This window comes from Dinoponera quadriceps, unplaced genomic scaffold, assembly GCF_001313825.1.
Source record: "Dinoponera quadriceps isolate SergipeBrazil2010 unplaced genomic scaffold, ASM131382v1 scaffold2952, whole genome shotgun sequence".
In the NCBI taxonomy this organism is placed as follows: domain Eukaryota; kingdom Metazoa; phylum Arthropoda; class Insecta; order Hymenoptera; family Formicidae; genus Dinoponera; species Dinoponera quadriceps.
The window spans coordinates 484,845-503,063 of record NW_014557517.1 but is presented as its reverse complement, the minus strand read 5'-3'; the positions used below and the strand labels follow the sequence as shown (position 1 = coordinate 503,063).

The window sequence follows — 18,219 nt, the reverse complement described above, 5'->3', positions numbered from 1 at the left end:
TTATCATATACCGTCCGAGAAGAAACCGAAAAGATCCCGGGTTTTTTCCGAGTCTTCGAAAAACCACGTATAAATTGTATCAGAGGAATTACGTTGTTGCTTACTCAACAGGTGTTAATTAGAGGAGAATGGTACATCGAGTGTTTACCTGCGGGGACCCCTTCCAACATTGTTTCAAACAATTCCCATCTGGCTGCAGATATCGACCGAGCTGGCTGCGAGATGCCCTCTGTGCAACCGCCGCTAATAACTCGAGCGGCCTGTGTTGTCTCCCCTCGTTCGGCACGCAGTGCCGCGGTGAAATTCATTCAATTTCGGTCACCTTTTCGTCGGGCCTCCCCTCCTCCCCATCAGGTCACCGCGTTAGTAGTGCGCGTACAGCGTCCGGTATCGTTTCGGGGACTGGCCGACGCGAACTCGACCGACCGTAATCGGCGACCGCGCAATTGCGCACACGATCCAGGTGTCCAGCTGCAACTGGTGGCGTTTGTTAGGTTAGGACGCGACCGACAGAGGATGCATCGCGCTGGAAAATCGCCCGGTGAAAGTGCGCGCCGTTGGGAATTCCGACAAAGCGAAGGCCGGCGCCGCCACTACTCGCAAACGCCATGAAGTGAGTGGCGTTTCAGGAATAAACGTCCCGTGATAAGCTTCATTTGAAGGAGGCGTCGACGGCGACGGTTTTTCCCCAGGTATGCGGATTCTCGCGCACGAGCTCTCGTCTCAGACGAAGGAGAATGAGAGAAAGGCAGCTCACGTAACTCGTCCTGCCGTCTGCCTGCTATTTTTACAAGATGCATTCCGTGACAAAGCAACCTGAACAGCAAAAGTTCGAAAAATCAAGGATCACGCAAAAGGTTCATTTGTTCGTTTGATCTCCTGCGGCAATTGCAGGAAGCAAGGATCGGTATATGACCTTGTCGATTGGTAATAATAGAAAATGAAGAGAGACTCGCTAAGTGCTCTCTATTTAATAACAAATGTTAAAGCATTTTCATATAAGCATTATTCTTCGTCTCACATCCAACGAGTTGCATGGATAGGTTGTGATGCTTGTGTATTCTTTAGAGTAGCTAAAAAGCAAGCATCCTGTGTCACTAAGTGAAAAGAAAGCACACACTAGTTTGTTCTTTATAGCTGAACTGGCTGCACGGCTTGTATTTTTTTTTCTCCTTTTTACACAAAGTCACAGCTGTATATCTGTTTCTTTTTAAGTTCCAAAATTGTACACTAGTTCACCTACAAAGAACAGAAGGACCTTGTAGATGTATGTTCTTATTGGATCTATTCTTTTTAGTTGAATTGACTGCACCGGTTTGAGAAATTTACATACACTGAAATATCAGAAAATATGTACGCTTCATAAGCATCGATGTATATCTAAGTTTCTTGAACTAGCCAGTTCAGCTAAAAAGAACAGACCAATTGAAATATAGATTATTATTTTGTCACGGCTATTATTATCATTTTTCATTGTATCACTCTATCATCCTTCATTATTCTTCATTGTATCATTATTCTTTTTCTGATAGATATCGGAATAAGATGCAAAACAAGAAGTATTGATCCATATTTCACATACATATTTTTTTAAATAATTCCATTTATATTAATATGTTTTCAGAGTAAATTTGTAAATTTGATTGAACAAACCAATCACAACGGTCATGGCAGAGGACGAAGGCACCGAGTGGCTTCAGGAGCTGCTACACGATGTGCAACTGCCCCAGTTCTTTACGAGGATCCGGGACGATCTGCAGGTCACTCGCCTGCATCACTTTGATTACGTTCAGGCCGAGGACCTGGAAAAGATCGGCCTCGGTAAGCCTGGCGTCAGGCGACTGTTGGATGCAGTCAAGAAGAGACGCAGCACCCAGTGGAAGAAAAGTCTGATCACTAAGATCAGGCCTGGCGGCAGTACCAAGAGCAACAAGCGGTCCTCCCAACCCATCGAGACTTCCTCGATGCTGACGTGTCTCATACAGGAAAAGGACGTGACCCTGTCGATCAAACTGGGCGACGGCAGCTTCGGTGTGGTGAGAAGAGGCGAGTGGACCTCCCCCTCGGGACGGGCTTTTCCTGTCGCTGTAAAAGTCCTCAAGGCGGATGCTCTGACGCAGCCGAACGTTATAGAAGACTTCGTTTCTGAGGTGCAGGCGATGCACACTCTGGATCATCACAATCTTATTCGGTAACGTCCGTCCGCGCCGATTGAAGTCCACAGAGTCGTAAAAGTTCTCTTTGTTTCCCTCCTTAGATTCGCAGTTAAATTCTTGGTTCCAATAATATTCAGTATTAACGGATTTTTGGCCATTGCTAATCACACAGTACTCTTCTGAATTTTGCGAGTTATTGATCGCCAAATAATTAATGTTAATATAGACGAAGTAAATTTGCTTCTCTTTATTTATAGTCTGTACGGTGTGGTGTTGTCGCAACCGATGATGATGGTGACCGAGCTCGCACCTCTGGGCGCGTTGCTGGATTACTTGCGCCAGCAGTGCAGCAGAATCTCGGTCCTGACGCTCTGCAACTACGCGCTGCAGGTCGCCACGGGTATGGCGTACCTGGAAGCGAAACGTTTCCTACATCGTGACCTGGCGTGCAGAAACGTCTTGCTGAGCACCATCGACAAAATCAAAATCGGAGACTTCGGACTGATGAGGGCGCTTCCTCAGCAAGAGGACTGCTACGTTATGACTGAACATAAGAAGGTGACTCTTTATTTTCCACAATAAACGTCCATTCCTTGATTGATTATTGTTAATACAGAGTGTCTTCTAGTGAGGAAATATGGAGGAACACCGTGTCACACATTATCATCAATTAGCGACTGTTACAAAAACTAAGGTGTTCCATCAAGCACTGTTTGACTTTAATCTTTGTAACAGTCGCTAATTGGCGATAATGTACACTAGAAGTTAACGAATATTACATGTAAAATTGTCGAATAAAGTAGGTTTTTCCAGGAACGATTCACCACGGCCCCGATAGTCATTATAAACCTCTATTAGCTAATTACAGAACTTAAAACCTCATTAATCGTTCCTGGAGCAATTCAAACCCACTTAAAAGAAAGCTGATAGCTTTATCGTCAATTATCATTTTGATTTATTGCTATGTGTCGTCCAAAGATATTTGCTACTCGGCAGAATATGATGAATGCTGTGGAATATCAGTTATTATTTCTTTATTGCAACGCTGCTGGGCATGTTGAGTTTATACTGTATTATAATGAATAAACATATATCATGTATAGAAAGAGTCAAAAAACACCAAGAATCGCCACAAAGAAAGAAAGCAAGCAATTATATTTAATGCATGTAATAACTTATTAATAATTGCATTTATAATGTAACAATTACAAATATAAAAGGCAAAAGTTGACAGCCATGATACTGGCACAAATGTTCGACTCTGCTCCGCAGCTGTGCCGAATTCTTCTTCTAACTCCTCAATGAATTTCCTTGTCCAGGTGCCTTTCCCTTGGTGCGCGCCCGAATCCCTCAAAGCCCGGCAGTTCAGCCACGCGTCGGACGTCTGGATGTTCGGCGTGACGTTGTGGGAAATGCTGACCTTCGGAGAGGAGCCTTGGCTAGGCTTGAACGGCTCGGAGATCCTGCGGAAGATCGACCGGGAAGGCGAGCGGCTTTACGAGCCGGAAGCGACCCCGCCGTTCATATACGAACTGATGCTTCGCTGCTGGTCGAAGGAGCCTTCGGACAGGCCGACGTTCGCCTCGTTGAAGGAATCCTTGACCGGTATGATGCCGGCCGTGATGAAAGCCGTGAGTGCCTTCGAGGAGGCCGGCAAGATGTCCATCGAGCCGAGCGACCAAATCGTCATCATCGATGGACGCTCGGAGAACTACTGGTGGAAAGGGCAGAACCAGCGTACTTTCCAGGTGGCGCACTTCCCACGCTGCCTGGTGGACCCGATGCGCCGGAAGCAGCCGGAGGACATCAGCAAACCGTTGGAGAATTCATTCATCCACACAGGCCACGGGGCGCCGTTCGGCAAGAGCTGGGGCAGCCCTTCGTTCATCGACGACGTGTACCTGAGGAACCCCATGGATCCTCCGGACATACTGGTGGCGTCTTCAGCGGAGAACCAGTCGAAGAAGCGGTTCTCCTGCGGCACGCAACGTGCCAGGAAACAATTCAACTACACCAAACTCCGTAACGACGCGAGATCCAGCCCCGTGAAAGTTCCCCAGGCGGCGTCCGTCTCGGCAAGCAACCAAGAAGGCACCTTGATCGACCTGTCCGCCGAGGAGCTGGCGAACACGAGCAGCCTCGAGCAGGACGTCGCGTGTAGGCGAGTGATTAACATTCTGGACGAGCCGATCGACGCCGAGAGATTTCCCTGGCAGAATGAAAAGGGCGCCAGGACGTACGCAAACTTCCCCAACGTGGACCCCGCGTACTCCGACCCCTTCGACACGTCCGCGGTGTTCATGAAGCCTCCGCATTCGCGATACTACAGTCACGTGCCCACCGATACTAATCGCTACATGCAGACGTACAGCAACGTGGACGGCCAGGAGGCGTCGGGTAGCCAAGGCGCCGCGAATTGCTTCGGCTCTGACACGGAGGTACGTTTCCTCCGGCGAATCGGTTGTTTGATTCTCAGATTCAATTAATTTGGAACTTGGTTAAAAGTAAAAATTAACTCACCCGTTTGGTTAGAATCCTCAGTAATTCTAAGTCATAGTTGACCACGTGTCGCGAAGAATGTGTTATGTATTTACGGTTTTCTACGAACCCGGCATTAAAATAATATCCAAATTAAATGAAAATGAAGGATCATCGTTATATTTGGGAGAGAGTTCTTGTTTATTCGTCTCGTCGGTTCCAGGAGATTCGCCAATATTCGGTGAACCTGAACAAGGACAGCCAGCAGGACGCGGTGAATCTGAACGTGAACGCGGAGAGCGAAGAGGCCGCGAGTCACTACAGCGAGATAGACAAGGCTAGTCCGAACTGGTCCACGTGGCCGGAGGATCTACGGAACTCCGCCAGCGCGCAAACGTACGCCAACGTCTCCGCCAGCGGAGTCCCGTCGTCGTCGTCGTTCGTCACAGCTGCCACACCGCCTCCTCCGCCTTCCGTCGGCCCGAACGCCAGCCCGCCGAAGCCCAAGTCCAATTGCGAGCTCGCTCAGAGCATGAACGAGCTGTCGCTGAGTTCCAAGTCCGGTACCGTCGCGAAGAAGTTGGACCCGGTGTTCTTGGCCGAGCTGGAGAAACACCTGGGCGAGAAAGAGGCGAGCAAGAACACCAACGCCAGCGGGGAGAGCCAGGAGGAAGCGTCCGGCGCGAATTACCTTCGCTACTCATCGTTGGACAAGCTGCGGCAAGGCTCGCCGGCTCAGCTTTCCCCAGCCGCGGCGGAGGACAGATCGTCCTCGCTGATACCGGCGTTAAAGCCTCCGCCGCAGGTGTCGAAGCCGAGGTCGCCGGTGGCGATGATGGATCATCGGGGAGCGTCCTCCTCGTCGCCGACGCCTCTACCCGTACTCTGCAAGGTGCAGAACTCTTGGCCACCGAAGAGCACGAACGTCCCACGACCGGCCGTCCAGCAGAACGATCAACGCTTGGAGTCGACCACTGATGCGATAGTGGGACAAATCTGGCAGCAGACGCAGATGCTGCCCCAGCAGGGCGTTATTCACCCGACAGCCGATCTCGCTCGTCAAACATTCACGCCCAGCGTTGCCGCGCAGGCGAGCGTGAACCTGCTCCAAGAGGTTCCCGGCGACCTTCCTAGTAACAGTGCCAATGAGGCCGTTCGACACGGTCCCTGCAACGTGGCCAAGGCCACGCTCAGTCAGGCGCAAGCCTGCTCGTCGAACACTCCGTCGAATTACCTATCTGCGAACCTAAGTTCGTCGAACGCTTCCGGCCAGGATGCCTTCAACCTGCTGCAGATTGTCACCGGCAACGTTTCTGCGAACGGTACCAACGAAGCCCAATATGTTTCCAAAGGCAACTTCAAGCAGACGCAAGTCTGCTCGTCGACCGGCCAAAATTACCTTCACAACCCGTCGACGAGCGGCACCATCGGCGGCTTTAACCTGCTTCAGACCGTCAATCAGATTCCCGTCGCGAACGAGTCCCAGTATGGGCCCTGCAACATTTCCAAGGCCACCTCCAACCAGGCGCAAGCTGCCTGCTCGTCGTTAAGCCATAATTACTTGGGAAATGTTGCGACGACCGTTAATCAGAGCGGCAATTTTGCCGCGCATCAGAGCGCGCCGGTGTCGTCCAACGTGTCGAGCAACGCTCATGGGATCACCCACATACAGAACGATTTGCAGCAACAGCAGCATACCAAGTCCACCGGGCTCTTTTACGAACAAGTGTACGCCGAGTTGAAACAAAACGTATGTAAAACATAATTGTTGCCGATCACATTTTGAACATTGAATCGGGGTTGGCTCCGGGATAATTCCAGTAGGTGGGAAAAAAACTAGGGTGAATTCCGGTTTTTACTTTCTCTTTGTCTGGACTTTCGTCGACCCTGCCCTTGAATATATTGAGAAAAATATCATTCACAGTTTCAAATTAAAATTTACTAAAATGAAAATTGTTTGGGAAACAAACTGACGGTCAAAACCGGCAAATTAGTAAAATCGGTTTAAGCGATCAAACTGATTAAAACGAAAGTTGTTTGGGAAACAAGTCGATACTTCAAAGCAACTAATGTCATAATATTATTATATATCCATATCTTCGAAATATGTTTCACAGGTACCTAATCTGGATCAACTGTCTCAGAACGAGTTCAATACTCTCTACAACAAGACTGTCCAGCAGAACATTCTCCGGAACTACTATTCCCACAATCTGTGCAGCGAGCCGAGCCAAACTCACGCTCAAGAAACCGTCAGCGGTCAGCAGCAGAAGAGCAGCATCGGCAGGAGTCAGCAGCCTGTTCAAGGGCACTTTTGCGATTTCAGCCCTTATTTGAAGCAGCCGCCGATTTACAATCCTCCGCCTCCGCCGGCAATGAGCCCGCTGAAATCCGGTGCGAACGGTTACGTGCAGAATCACTGTCCCACGGCGAAGTGCAACCTGATCCAGCCGAATCTGCTGCAGGCCGAAACGTCGGGCAGGAGCGCGTCCGGGCCGATGGCGACGAGCGACGCCGCCAAGGTGAACTTGCAGATGCTCGGTCAATATCAGCAGCACCACCCGGTCGGCACCAGTCCGCCACTCACCGCAGCGTCGCAGCAATTGGTGATGTCATTGAACGACGAGTTCAGGGCCAGCAGGGTCATGAGGGTGCAGAGAGAAGCCGCGGACGCCTCGCAGCAGGAGGTGCTGGCCGCGCTGCAGGCGACCGGCTGGGACACCAGCCAAGCGGCCAAGCAGATCACGACGGACAGGCAGGCGAAGGTCGAGAATCTCGTGAGGTGAGCTGTCTCCGCGAGATTACCCGTGGCCGGCAGAGCTATTCTGTAACTTCGACTTTCTTCTTTTTTCCATATGCCAAGCAACTGATGCAGTTGCAAGAAACAGACTTATAGAAAGGAATTGAATGTTGAATATTGTACAACTGATTGGCAGGTTGGGCTTGGCTAGTCGGCAGCAGTGCGAGAGCGCTTTGAAGCAGACTGAATACGACGTAGAAATGGCGGCTTCGTTACTGCTCGATCAAGCCAGATGAGGAACAGCCGTAATCAATTCCACGTCCTAAGACTTCCTGTGACATTAGCTATTAACTGCGCAATGCGGATATATATATACATACATACATACACGGAGATTTATTTATGGAACAATGAAACGCAACAAACGGAAGCCATTTCGCCCGAAAGCGAAGCTCTGCCAGTAATCATTCATATATTTTTCTTCGGCGTACCCTTTGCATTCCAGTCTACATCGCGATTTAGTATTAATAGTAATCAATGTCCATTGTTCGAGGGAGATAAGGGCAGCTGTTTACGCATAATGATCGGCAGGCGATATCGAGGATATTGCCGCCGATGTTACATCACTCGTAATAACTCGTAATTAACGTAAATCTGAAACTGTGATATGTGATACGTTGATCTCTATCTGGATTTACGATTGCGATCCTGTTAAATAGATCTTGTTAGCGCTGTTGCGATAGAAGATCAACAAATTATTTATGACGACGGATAGGTGCGGGCAGGAAAAAGTTTTGAGAGATTAATATGTAATATATATTATATATGATGGATATACTCGATACAGTGTAATATATGTGTGTGTGTGTGTGTGTGTGTGTGTGTATGTGTGTGTATATCATATATCGCGAATAATATAATTACATTCTATGCATGTGCATACGTATACAATGTGCATATACGTACACAGTGCAGAAGTCGAAAACTGTGAGGAATTTAGAATTCGAGGAAACCTGAACAGAACCTAGAATCTTGTAACATGAGAATACTAAAGGTTCGAACTACTAATTCGAAGTTGCTGAGAATCCGAGAATACAAAAGTCTAAAAAGCCTAGGATCTAAAGATTTCTTAGGACTGAAAATTCGATGCTTTAAATGCGATAGGAATATATATTTAAAAATCCAAGAATATATAAGAGACTATACGAGCCGGGGATGAGAAATAGTTGAAAGTAGTTATTATTATTATTGATACATAAAATTATATCGAACAATGTGTGAGAAAGAAAAGTCACACAAGTGTGATGTCACCGTAAGTCCAGGTAAGGATTAGGAGATTTCAACTGTATTATCCTGACATATATATGTATATATATACACACACACACACATACACACACCCACACACACACACACACACACATGTATATATATGTGTGTATATATAAGTATGTATGTATGTATATGTATGTATATGTATATGTTTTCTTCCTATATTCGTCGAGAAATATTGAAAGGGAAAGAAAGAGTTATTTTATTAAGTAAATCGAACCGGAAGTGTACATAACTGTTAGCATAATTTTTGATTTAAGCTTACACTCTACTTATACTCGTTTTTTTTGTCTTTAGGGCATCTTGTTTGAAATGAACGAACAGATAATATTGATTGATAAATAAAGAACTGCAGTGTCAAGTTTTGGTCTATATATGTATATATATGTATATATGTGTGTATACGAACACCTGAGAGAATATGCGCGCGAAAAACGACGTCTAACTCCATGCTCCCCGAATCCCCCCGTCCAAATCAAAATCTAGACTCTTAGACCCACTTTCGAAAGTGGAGCGCGCATCCCCGCGGGTGTGCGCGCCGCTTTGGTTCCGCTTGACGCATCATCCGTCATGGGATTCAAAATGCGACGATTGAGCCGCGGTCGCGCGGACGTGAAAGTCTCCGTGCGCGGTTTCACCGGGAGGAGAGGAGCACAAGTGGAAAAGGGTTTCGGCTTTCGCGGGGGCCGCAGATGCGAAACTGCAGCCGCGGCGTAAGCAACGCGCCTCAGCACGCCGTGCGAAAGGACGAAGGACGTAGGAAGCGCGTCCTGTTGAATTTATCGCCTGGCCGACTTCAATCGCACCAGCGGCTTTGCCGTCGCAAGGCTGCGATAAAGTCGCGAACCACAAAACCACACGTTTAATTGATTAATTAATAAGCACGTAAATAGCAACGAACGATACGGATCTAATCCGGCAAACGACGGATGACGCGTAATTGTTTGGAAAGGAACCAACTGGGGAGTGGAGGAATGTGTCCTTGCGATTGAGAAAGTGAGGAAGGCGGGATAGAGATAAAAGTGTTACATATGTAAGTAACTCATTAATGAGTGAGCTGAGTTTATTAAATGTGTGTTGTGAATGTATGTGTATTAAGTACATACGTCGTTTTCTCTTCAGAGAATTTCACTCGAAAGAGCGAGGATAAGGAAAGGAAGACGGCGACGAGAGAGAATCCTCTGAACTCGTCAGGTAAGATGATTTTTCGATATGTAGCAAGAAGAAAAGTTCAAAAAAAATGTAATCGATAAGAAGTTTTGAAAGATATAGAGAGTTCTGGATTTGTCGGGGAATCTTTAGATAATAAGATTAACAACGGTCGATGTATTCTTAAGGAATAATTCGTAAAAGAGCACGCACAATTTGTTCATATTTTCGAAAACACGAATTGATTAATTGTTTGTTTCTCATTTCTCTGTTAACGCCGAATTTTTCTTGGAAATATAATTTTGAAGGCTTGGAAAAGACCTGGTTTTTTCCTATTTTTCTGCATATTTCTTGGATTTCTGTTCTAAAGGTGGAAACGTTTGTTTTGAAAAATTCACAGAAAAATTGAAAAAAACTCGGTTTTTCGAGCCTTTCAAACTATACTCTGAAACTTCCCAGTAAAACATTTTCCTATATAATTTTCATATATAATTAGATTTTATTATAATTTTCATATATAATTAGATATAATTATATATAAAGCGTCATATTTAGAATTTGTCGATATGTAAAAATATATAATTACATGTGAAGTGGTGAGAGAGAGAGTTAATATATATAATTATATATTAATAATAATATAATCATACATAATCTATTATATACAAGTCATATATATATATATTTTTTTTTTATACATGGACATATATACTCTATATATTAATAATATATGGGAAATTTTTCCCCCCGGGTTCCAACATACAGTTTGAGGGAGCGACAGAGGTGATTAAGTATTACATAAGAAAGTACGGTGAACGTCGTCGTGAAGGCAAAGAAAAAGAAAAGAAAAAAAGAAAGAGTTCAATGACATTTTCCCGAAGATCCGCACCGCCGCATCGCAGAGGTGAGGAACGAGAGCAGGAGAATGCCGGCGGAATCGTCGATCTATTGGAGCTCGGTCGACTCCCGAAGATCGACCTCCGGCAGTTCCGGAAGCGGCGGTGGCCGGCATTACGTGGACCCGTGGGACCTGGAGAACTATGCTTACCTGCGTCGGCACAGCGTCGCCGACGTGCCACGCCGTACGCGACGGCCTCCCACGCATGAGCGTTCCCTCCGCGATGCGCCGCGAGCACGCTCGGAATATTGGTAATAATACATGAGAAGTTCCGGCAATAGTATGCAAAAACAATCGCAGGTCGTGCACGGTCGAATTACCGAGAGTTTTCAACGGGAACTCCTCGCGTTCCCCGACGGAACTCTCTCAACTTTGCGAGTCCCCGGATCGCGGCGGTGAAACCAACCGCGACGGCAGGCTTCTGATTGGCGCTCCGGTGTTTCGAAGGCTTTGACATTTCGAATTTCGAAGCTGCGAAACATACAGAGAAAACAATCAGTGTTGAATCAAGAATAGATATTCTCATATGTAAATGATAATGATATTATAATCTCCTTGGAAGATTTTTAGTATCTCATCGGTTGGATTTCTCAGCAGGCTTTCATTTCTTTCTCGGTTAATTGATCTTCGAAATTCTTCAGGTACGCGTCCTCGCCGAGAGAGCCGGAATACGATGGTTCTCCGTACGCGCAGGAATTACACCGCGGACCAGTTAGGCCGACAAACAATGGCTGCTATTATCAGCAAGCTATCTACGAGGACGAGGGAATGGATTACGCCGCGCCGCTTCCGGTCTACGCGCCCGTGCTCGGTAAGGCCCATCTCTGCGAGATGCTCACGAAACGTGTAATCATTTGGGAAAGCGCTTAATTAGCCGTTAGCACGCCATCCTCCTTGCGATTAAAAAGATCTCAGTTCAGAGAGAACGTCTTACCACGGTGGGTTTCTCAAATCCGTTAGAGAGAACATTTCAGAGGTATGAAAAGAGTATTCATATAATTATATCACACAAGGTGACTGTTCTGTCAGAATGTCCGAGCGATTAATTCGACAATCGGTGCCAAATCAGTCACAAATAGTGTAGATTTCATTTGCGAAATACTTATTTAAGGTAGCTGGCCCGTAGAATGCCAGATTTTCAGTAGCAATATTAAGGGATATATAAGTTTATTTAATGAAAAAAAAAAAAATTACTTTCTTATAACTTTACTTAACTATCTAATGCCGGCTTCTACCATGATGGGTTTAAATAAAAAATCAACGATTAACTCAATGAAATTGACCAATTGGCTGATGTATTGATCGGTTAATTAGTCAATGCGATTAGCCAATTACTCGGAGTTAATCGTCGAATGGATTAAAATCATGATGATAGAAACGGACATTAGGTAGTTGAATAAAACGTTATGAGAAAGTATCTTCTTTTAATTAAATAAACTTATGTCATGATGGTAGGTATGATGAACGGGTATAAATAATAAATGCTAATGTTGAGCGCGCGCGAAATTAAGACAAGTATGTACACAATATTACAAACACGGAGATATTATTTCTTCATCTTACTCATGCTTTATTCATACGTCAGTTGAGCTAATAAATTGAGCTAACGCGTATAATAGAAAGTGATACGTAAATATTTAAATACATGTACATCTACAATCGGCATAATAAAAGTTGCAACACTTTCTTTTTGATAAGTTTCGCAACGCTTTCGATGCCCAACGGGAGAATTTATCTTTTGGTAATTCTCAATAAATACATCTTTCCTATTGGATACGAAGTAAGTTGCGAAACTCATCTAAAAAAAAGTGTTGCAACTTTCATTATGCCAACTGTACAGCACTAAACAGGAAGTTTGCGGCGCTTTTTTCATGAGCTTCACAATGCATCTCGCACCCGAAAGGAAAATGTATCTTCTGAAGATAACTAAGAAACAAATTCTCCCATTGCACGCGTTCCCAAATGATCAGTAATTTTGAAATCGTGCATAATGTCTCTGTATTAATCCTTAATACCACAATAGTTGTTCACTAATCATTAAAACCATAATAAATAAATAGTATTGGCCGTAATAACAAAAGTGATTTAGAAGAAATTAAAAATAGAAGTTAAAGATAGGACATTAGCCTCTCCGAGAAATATAAAAGTAAAAAGTATCATTTTTAGTGACGAATATCTCAGCATCCGGATGACCGATCGTTTTCCAACATTGCAGACGTGCAGACAGCATTTCCGTATCAATATACAGTTGAAATTTGAAAGAACGTCGGTTCGGGTCAACTACTTTAAGGAGATACACTCCTCGCGATATTGATCGGGCTTCAGATTTCACTGGCTCTTGGCAAAAAGGGCAAAACGGGACGTGATGGTCGAGAACGACGCGTTTTCCAATCATTTTCCCGATTCGCGACGCGCCTCGAGAAATCGAAGAACGGTTTCTAGTCCGCGGCGTTAGAAAGTTTTTACGCGCTGTCGTTACACGATGCGATGCGGTCTTTATGTCGACACGCTGTCACGAGCATTCGCACGACGCGTTCCGTGCATCGTACGAATCGATCTTCACCGCGTAATTGCAATTTCGAGCGCGCGGGGACTTTCTCCCCCAGATATTAAATCATGCGCGAAACTCGGCGGCGAACGAGCGCGCGCGCGCGCAACAATTTACCTCGAGTGCACCGCGATGATTGAAGCGAGTTGCGCGGGCCGTAAAAAATGTATTCGCGACTTCTCCTCCTCCGCTTGTGCTCCGAATTTTCTGCACGCTGCATCCACCTCCAGACGAGCGACACGCGTCACACGACAGCTGTATGTGATTTGCAATCCGTGTAATCTTAATAATAGAACACCCTCCGATCGTACGAGTAAACTACCACCGACTCACGTGGCGAATCGTTCTCCTTAGAAATTTCCAGATTCCCGCCGCAGGAAGAGAGAAACTTGTCACACGCGATCTACGACGACAGATACGTGATAGAGGCGATACCACCGCCGCATATTGATCTGAACACGTACGGCCACTTGAAGATCGACTACACGAACAGCTGGAACTCGCTCAATCGCCGAATTAGCAAGTAGAAAACTGCGTTCGCGAATCAGAGCTGGCTTCCAGCACTCAATATCTCGCGTGAATATCTCACGTGCTGAGAGTGAGAGAAATGTTTTCCGAGAAAGATATTATTAACGAAACACGCGAAATATATGTTACGTAAATAATTCTGTTATGTATTCTTATAATGAAAATCTCTTCAGATTAGGAGAGAAGATAATCCGCTAATTGTGTTACTCTCTAATTCTTCTTATATCTCACTTATTTATTGCCTATTTATCTCTTGTTTGTTTATATATTAGTGTCTCTGTACTTTGTTGTCTTTCGTGAAATATTATATGTAAAATGAAATATTAATTATTATTTAATTACGAAATATTATTAATAAATTATTTACACGAGAAACTTATCGACAATATATACACACGTATATATTATCTTAATATCACAATGAGGGAAATGTGTAAATTATGATACTAAAATCCTACGTGTAGAGTAATTTACAAATAATATCGCCTTTAATTGATATCGATTGTAGTTTCATTATCCAGTTGAAACAATTTTCTCCTTTTTATGGTGATTTTACGAATTTCCAACTCAGGGAACCTTGAACAATATTATAATTTCATATTAAGATCAATTATACTTTGCTACCATGTTATTTTATGTGTATGTTAATCTTCTCGAATTTTTATAATTCAGACATTTATAGAGCTGTTAAGTATAATCAAAATGTCAGAATTATTTTCCAAAAATAATTCAACAATTGCCTGAGCATAAAATCAATTGAAAAATATTCGAATGCATGTTCTATAGTTTTCTCACTTTTTTGTTTTCTGTACTTCTTCTTCATCTATGAGGGCAGGATGCTTCTCTGTGGTCTTTTTTTTGTTTTTTCCTAATATATTGTGTTTTGTTTGCGGTAACTAGATGAAAATCAATTTCCACTCGGTAAAGCGCAATGAAAAGAGAAAAATTTGTGGCAATAAATAAGTCATTAACGAGTAATTTACCAATTAAATTGAATTCATCAGTGAGAAATTTTAATGAATTTAACGGTAAATAATATAATTATTAATAATTATTACACTATAATTACACTATAATTCACAGAAATATAATTCACAGAAAGATATATATAGGTAAAATATACCTGAAGCGCCCTCGCGGTCTCATCCTCCAAAAGACATTTGTATTTAGAAATTTCGTCCTTATGCTGCTGATCTCGTGATATTATCTGTTGCTTGTACTCATTGCTAAGCTGTGCTACTTGCATTCGTAAATCTGCGATTTCGTTTTGCAATTTGGAAACTGCAAGGAAAATTACTTGAGTTCTCTATTTTTCATGTACATTTACGAATTTTTGCACCGATCTCTCTTAATTTGCACTTTGCAATTAATTTCCTTACGTATGATCGTTTCGTGAGAGTCGGTAAAAGGTTAAAATAAGCCAGAAATCATTAACATAACGTTATTACAATGACATTTCATAACATGCAATGTTTTCGAATATGTAGTTCTTAATATTGTGTACAATGTCATTGTTAACAATATTTCACTCAAACATTAAAAATATAATATTTCTATACTATGATTTTAATACTTAAGATTATTATATTACCAAGTAACAGTTTTTAAAAACATTTACAAGATATCTTACTTACTAGGTACTTTTTAGCAGAGACACAGAAATATGTGCAAAAATTTTATTTACTCTATTTATGAATTTTACTCATGTGTAGAAACTATAAAGGAATGTGATGAGATAGAGTTTTTTCTTAACGGCTCAGAATAATTGCAAAAATTCTGTCGCACATTCTGACATGATCACTTTGTCTCGGAAATGATAAGCATCGCGACACCCGTTTCGTCCTACCTTTGATGTTGTTCGCGAGCTCGTCTTGATCGCGTTTACGTTGCATGTCAGTTAAGGTATATCGCAAATCTTCATTCTCCTTTTCCAGACAGCCTAGATACATTTTGTGATGAGCCTCGCGTTCCGTCAGCCAGGAGACCATATCCTTCAATTTGATTTCTGCCTTTTTCGTTTGCTCGCGCTCCAGTTCGATGCATTGCTGCTGCTCTGTGTTTAAAATGCGCAGCGTGGAAACAGTCTGCGTACGTAAGATATATTGTTTTTCTTTTACCAAAGCAACTCGAGATTAAGTAGAGATTGCAATATTGCAATACGTAATATTGGCTCTGTTCAGCAGGAAAAGCAACTAGTGCTTTCCAACCGTTGTAAGATTTCTTGCTGAACGCCTTAAAGCTTTTACGCGTAAGAAATTTTTAATCGTAACCACAAGCTCGTGAGAAAACTGACCAATCACAGTTAATTATTCTTTCGACCGAAAGGAGATAATCGATTATGATTGATTAGTTTTCTTATGAATTTACGGTTACGACTAAAGATTTATAATGTGCAAAGGCCTTTGACAACTTACGCTGTTCCAATGCTTACATGCTTATTAAACACCCTGATGGAAATATTTCGTTTAAATGCTTTTTCAATTGACCATATTTATTAATATACGTAGTTTTCTGTTCAGCGATTCAGTAAATTTCATATCCAATATTCCAAAAATTTCTTTATTAGAATTTCAAAATTATACTTTAATTTTCACTATATTTCACAGCCTTAAATTAAATTTCATGATGAAAATCACGATTTATTTTGAAATAAATGAAAATTATTATTTATTTTGAAGTTTATTATTATATATTTTAATAATTTTTCAGTAACTTTCATCTCACTATTCAAGTTTATAGTATACTAGTACTTGAATATAGAGAAAGTTAAATATACTGTTGGAGTTTACTGAATTTAACTGAAAATTGCGTACATTGACGGAATGATAATAGGGTCAACTGAAAGAGAATTTCAGTAAAATTTTCGGCATCATATTTCCATCAGGATGGCCCAGTGTATCAAAATATGCTGGGAAAAATGGTAATCGCTTAGCAAATATGTTAGGAAAAAATAAGTCATATCGTTTAGCAGAAAATTTTACAATTGCAAAACTGTTGCAGCAAAAAGCGTTTACTAAGCTGCCTTTGTTGTTAGACGCAGCTATTGAAATAGATCTGTTTCACCTCCCTTTCCCCTCCTAACTCTTCCTCCCGATGGTTTTCGGTTTCGCGTATCAATCGCGATTGAACTTGCATCATAATCAAAATTGTGTCACTCTCGACTTCGACTTGAACCTAACTAAAGACTTTGGAGACTAGCCTTCGGGTTGTCCGCCATAATTGAGAAGAAGACTTGGAGTAGAAGTAAGAAACAGGATTCTTCACTCACGTGGCACATTTCTACATACTGGTCCAACAGTTTCCGAAGGTCGGGACGCAGCATTGTGTTGTAGCTTGTCCTGCCAATTTTCGAGGACTTCTTCGACCTTCGTCAAAACAACTGCGACACAAAAAATGTGCGAAAGTGCAGGAAATACGTAGCAAACGAAATAATCGATCATAGAAGGGAGCCTGAGAAAATTTCGAGGAAATTACTAATGCCTCCCCCGTGTGTCTCCTGCTTATTTTTCGATCCCTTACAGAAAAATATTACTGGCTGCGATTGAAATTAGCCAGTGATAACCCATTTAGCACAGACATCTTAAAGACATCCACAGAACGTCCTTCGGATAAAGTGTGCTATATGAGAAATCACTGTAGCTCGGCAATTATTATTAGTTAATATTAGTAGATTTATTATTTGTACGATATTCGCGATAAAACTACCGAGTGACAATAATAATTTATCACAGACAATAATATTTTTTTTGCAAGGGATTCTACTCGTACATAGAAATTGTAAGATAGTGGCGAGATACTTTCCCTTCGGTTGCAAGAAAATCGTATTCATTTTATCGCTCATATATATGTTTCCGTTACCTCGAGAATTATGACAATCACGATACTCTTATTGTTTTTACCTCTAACGTCTTTCGGGGACGCAACCCGATCTCGCTCACTTTGCATTTTGGCTGNCCCCCCCCCCCCCCAAATTGTGTTTTTTGGCGCGAACATAGGTGGCACCCATGTGATTAATGGCCGCATTCAGCGGAAGGGGGGACGTTTATTTTACGACCGTTGGAAGTTTTGCGTGTTGAGGTTGGATTATTCCTCCAGACCTAAAATAATAATCCGATCTCAGCCCGGAAAATTCCCAACAGATGCAAAATAAACGTTCTGAACGTAGTTAATGTTTATCGCGCTATTCATGTCCGTTTTTACCATCATGGTTTAAATCTAATCGACTCAACGGAATTGGCCAATCCCATTGGCCAATTGATTGAACTGCAATGCAAATGCAATTGGTGAATTCCGTTGAGTTGTCGATTAGATTTCACGACGTAACGGGCATCAGACGAACTCTCGTATAGAAGAAAACTACAAGAATGTGAAAGAATGACTGAAACGTAGC

General features: G+C 43.0%; 3 protein-coding genes across 10 annotated transcripts; 2 read left to right on the top strand and 1 right to left on the bottom strand.

Moving 5' to 3' along the window:
• Window positions 1-150: 150 nt before the first annotated feature.
• Window positions 151-9,024, top strand: LOC106749216. Its single transcript, XM_014628435.1, has 7 exons — window positions 151-692; window positions 1,625-2,191; window positions 2,414-2,714; window positions 3,476-4,594; window positions 4,858-6,384; window positions 6,752-7,416; window positions 7,571-9,024. Exons 2-7 carry the CDS (start codon window positions 1,668-1,670, stop codon window positions 7,668-7,670), a joined length of 4,236 nt encoding a protein of 1,411 aa, XP_014483921.1. The 5' UTR covers window positions 151-692; window positions 1,625-1,667; the 3' UTR covers window positions 7,671-9,024.
• A 444-nt stretch (window positions 9,025-9,468) lies between these two features.
• Window positions 9,469-13,836, top strand: LOC106749249. Of its 2 annotated transcripts, XM_014628517.1 has the most exons (5): window positions 9,469-9,739; window positions 9,829-9,900; window positions 10,737-11,004; window positions 11,395-11,564; window positions 13,656-13,836. In XM_014628517.1, exons 3-5 carry the CDS (start codon window positions 10,781-10,783, stop codon window positions 13,826-13,828), a joined length of 567 nt encoding a protein of 188 aa, XP_014484003.1. In that variant the 5' UTR covers window positions 9,469-9,739; window positions 9,829-9,900; window positions 10,737-10,780; the 3' UTR covers window positions 13,829-13,836. The 2 variants fall into 2 exon arrangements, with proteins under 2 accessions (XP_014484003.1, XP_014484002.1); XM_014628516.1 differs by lacking the exons at window positions 9,469-9,739; window positions 9,829-9,900 and having other exon boundaries at window positions 10,561-11,004.
• On the bottom strand, window positions 11,014-17,773 carry LOC106749247. Of its 7 annotated transcripts, XM_014628512.1 has the most exons (6): window positions 17,729-17,772; window positions 17,098-17,208; window positions 15,676-15,913; window positions 14,953-15,110; window positions 14,625-14,725; window positions 14,205-14,405 (listed from the first exon to the last, which is right to left on the bottom strand). In XM_014628512.1, the coding sequence occupies exons 2-6, from the start codon at window positions 17,149-17,151 to the stop codon at window positions 14,318-14,320; spliced, it is 639 nt and encodes a 212-aa protein (XP_014483998.1). In that variant the 5' UTR covers window positions 17,152-17,208; window positions 17,729-17,772; the 3' UTR covers window positions 14,205-14,317. The 7 variants fall into 7 exon arrangements, with proteins under 7 accessions (XP_014484001.1, XP_014484000.1, XP_014483999.1 ...); XM_014628509.1 differs by having other exon boundaries at window positions 15,676-15,882; window positions 17,098-17,773; XM_014628508.1 differs by having other exon boundaries at window positions 17,117-17,773.
• Window positions 17,774-18,219: the final 446 nt, after the last annotated feature.

Bases quoted from the DNA above. Each gene is read 5' to 3' on its own strand.
- LOC106749247 (XM_014628508.1), bottom strand. From the start codon at position 17,269: ATGATCGATTATTTCGTTTGCTACGTATTTCCTGCACTTTCGCACATT. The intron at 15,914-17,116 runs GTATGTAGAAAT...TTACGTACGCAG, and splicing joins CTTCGGAAACTGTTGGACCA to ACTGTTTCCACGCTGCGCAT. The intron at 15,111-15,675 runs GTAGGACGAAAC...TTTTCCTTGCAG, and splicing joins GCTCGCGAACAACATCAAAG to TTTCCAAATTGCAAAACGAA.
- LOC106749249 (XM_014628517.1), top strand. From the start codon at position 10,781: ATGCCGGCGGAATCGTCGATCTATTGGAGCTCGGTCGACTCCCGAAGA. The intron at 11,005-11,394 runs GTAATAATACAT...GAAATTCTTCAG, and splicing joins CGAGCACGCTCGGAATATTG to GTACGCGTCCTCGCCGAGAG. The intron at 11,565-13,655 runs GTAAGGCCCATC...CGTTCTCCTTAG, and splicing joins GGTCTACGCGCCCGTGCTCG to AAATTTCCAGATTCCCGCCG.
- LOC106749216 (XM_014628435.1), top strand. From the start codon at position 1,668: ATGGCAGAGGACGAAGGCACCGAGTGGCTTCAGGAGCTGCTACACGAT. The intron at 2,715-3,475 runs GTGACTCTTTAT...TTCCTTGTCCAG, and splicing joins TTATGACTGAACATAAGAAG to GTGCCTTTCCCTTGGTGCGC. The intron at 4,595-4,857 runs GTACGTTTCCTC...CGTCGGTTCCAG, and splicing joins GCTTCGGCTCTGACACGGAG to GAGATTCGCCAATATTCGGT.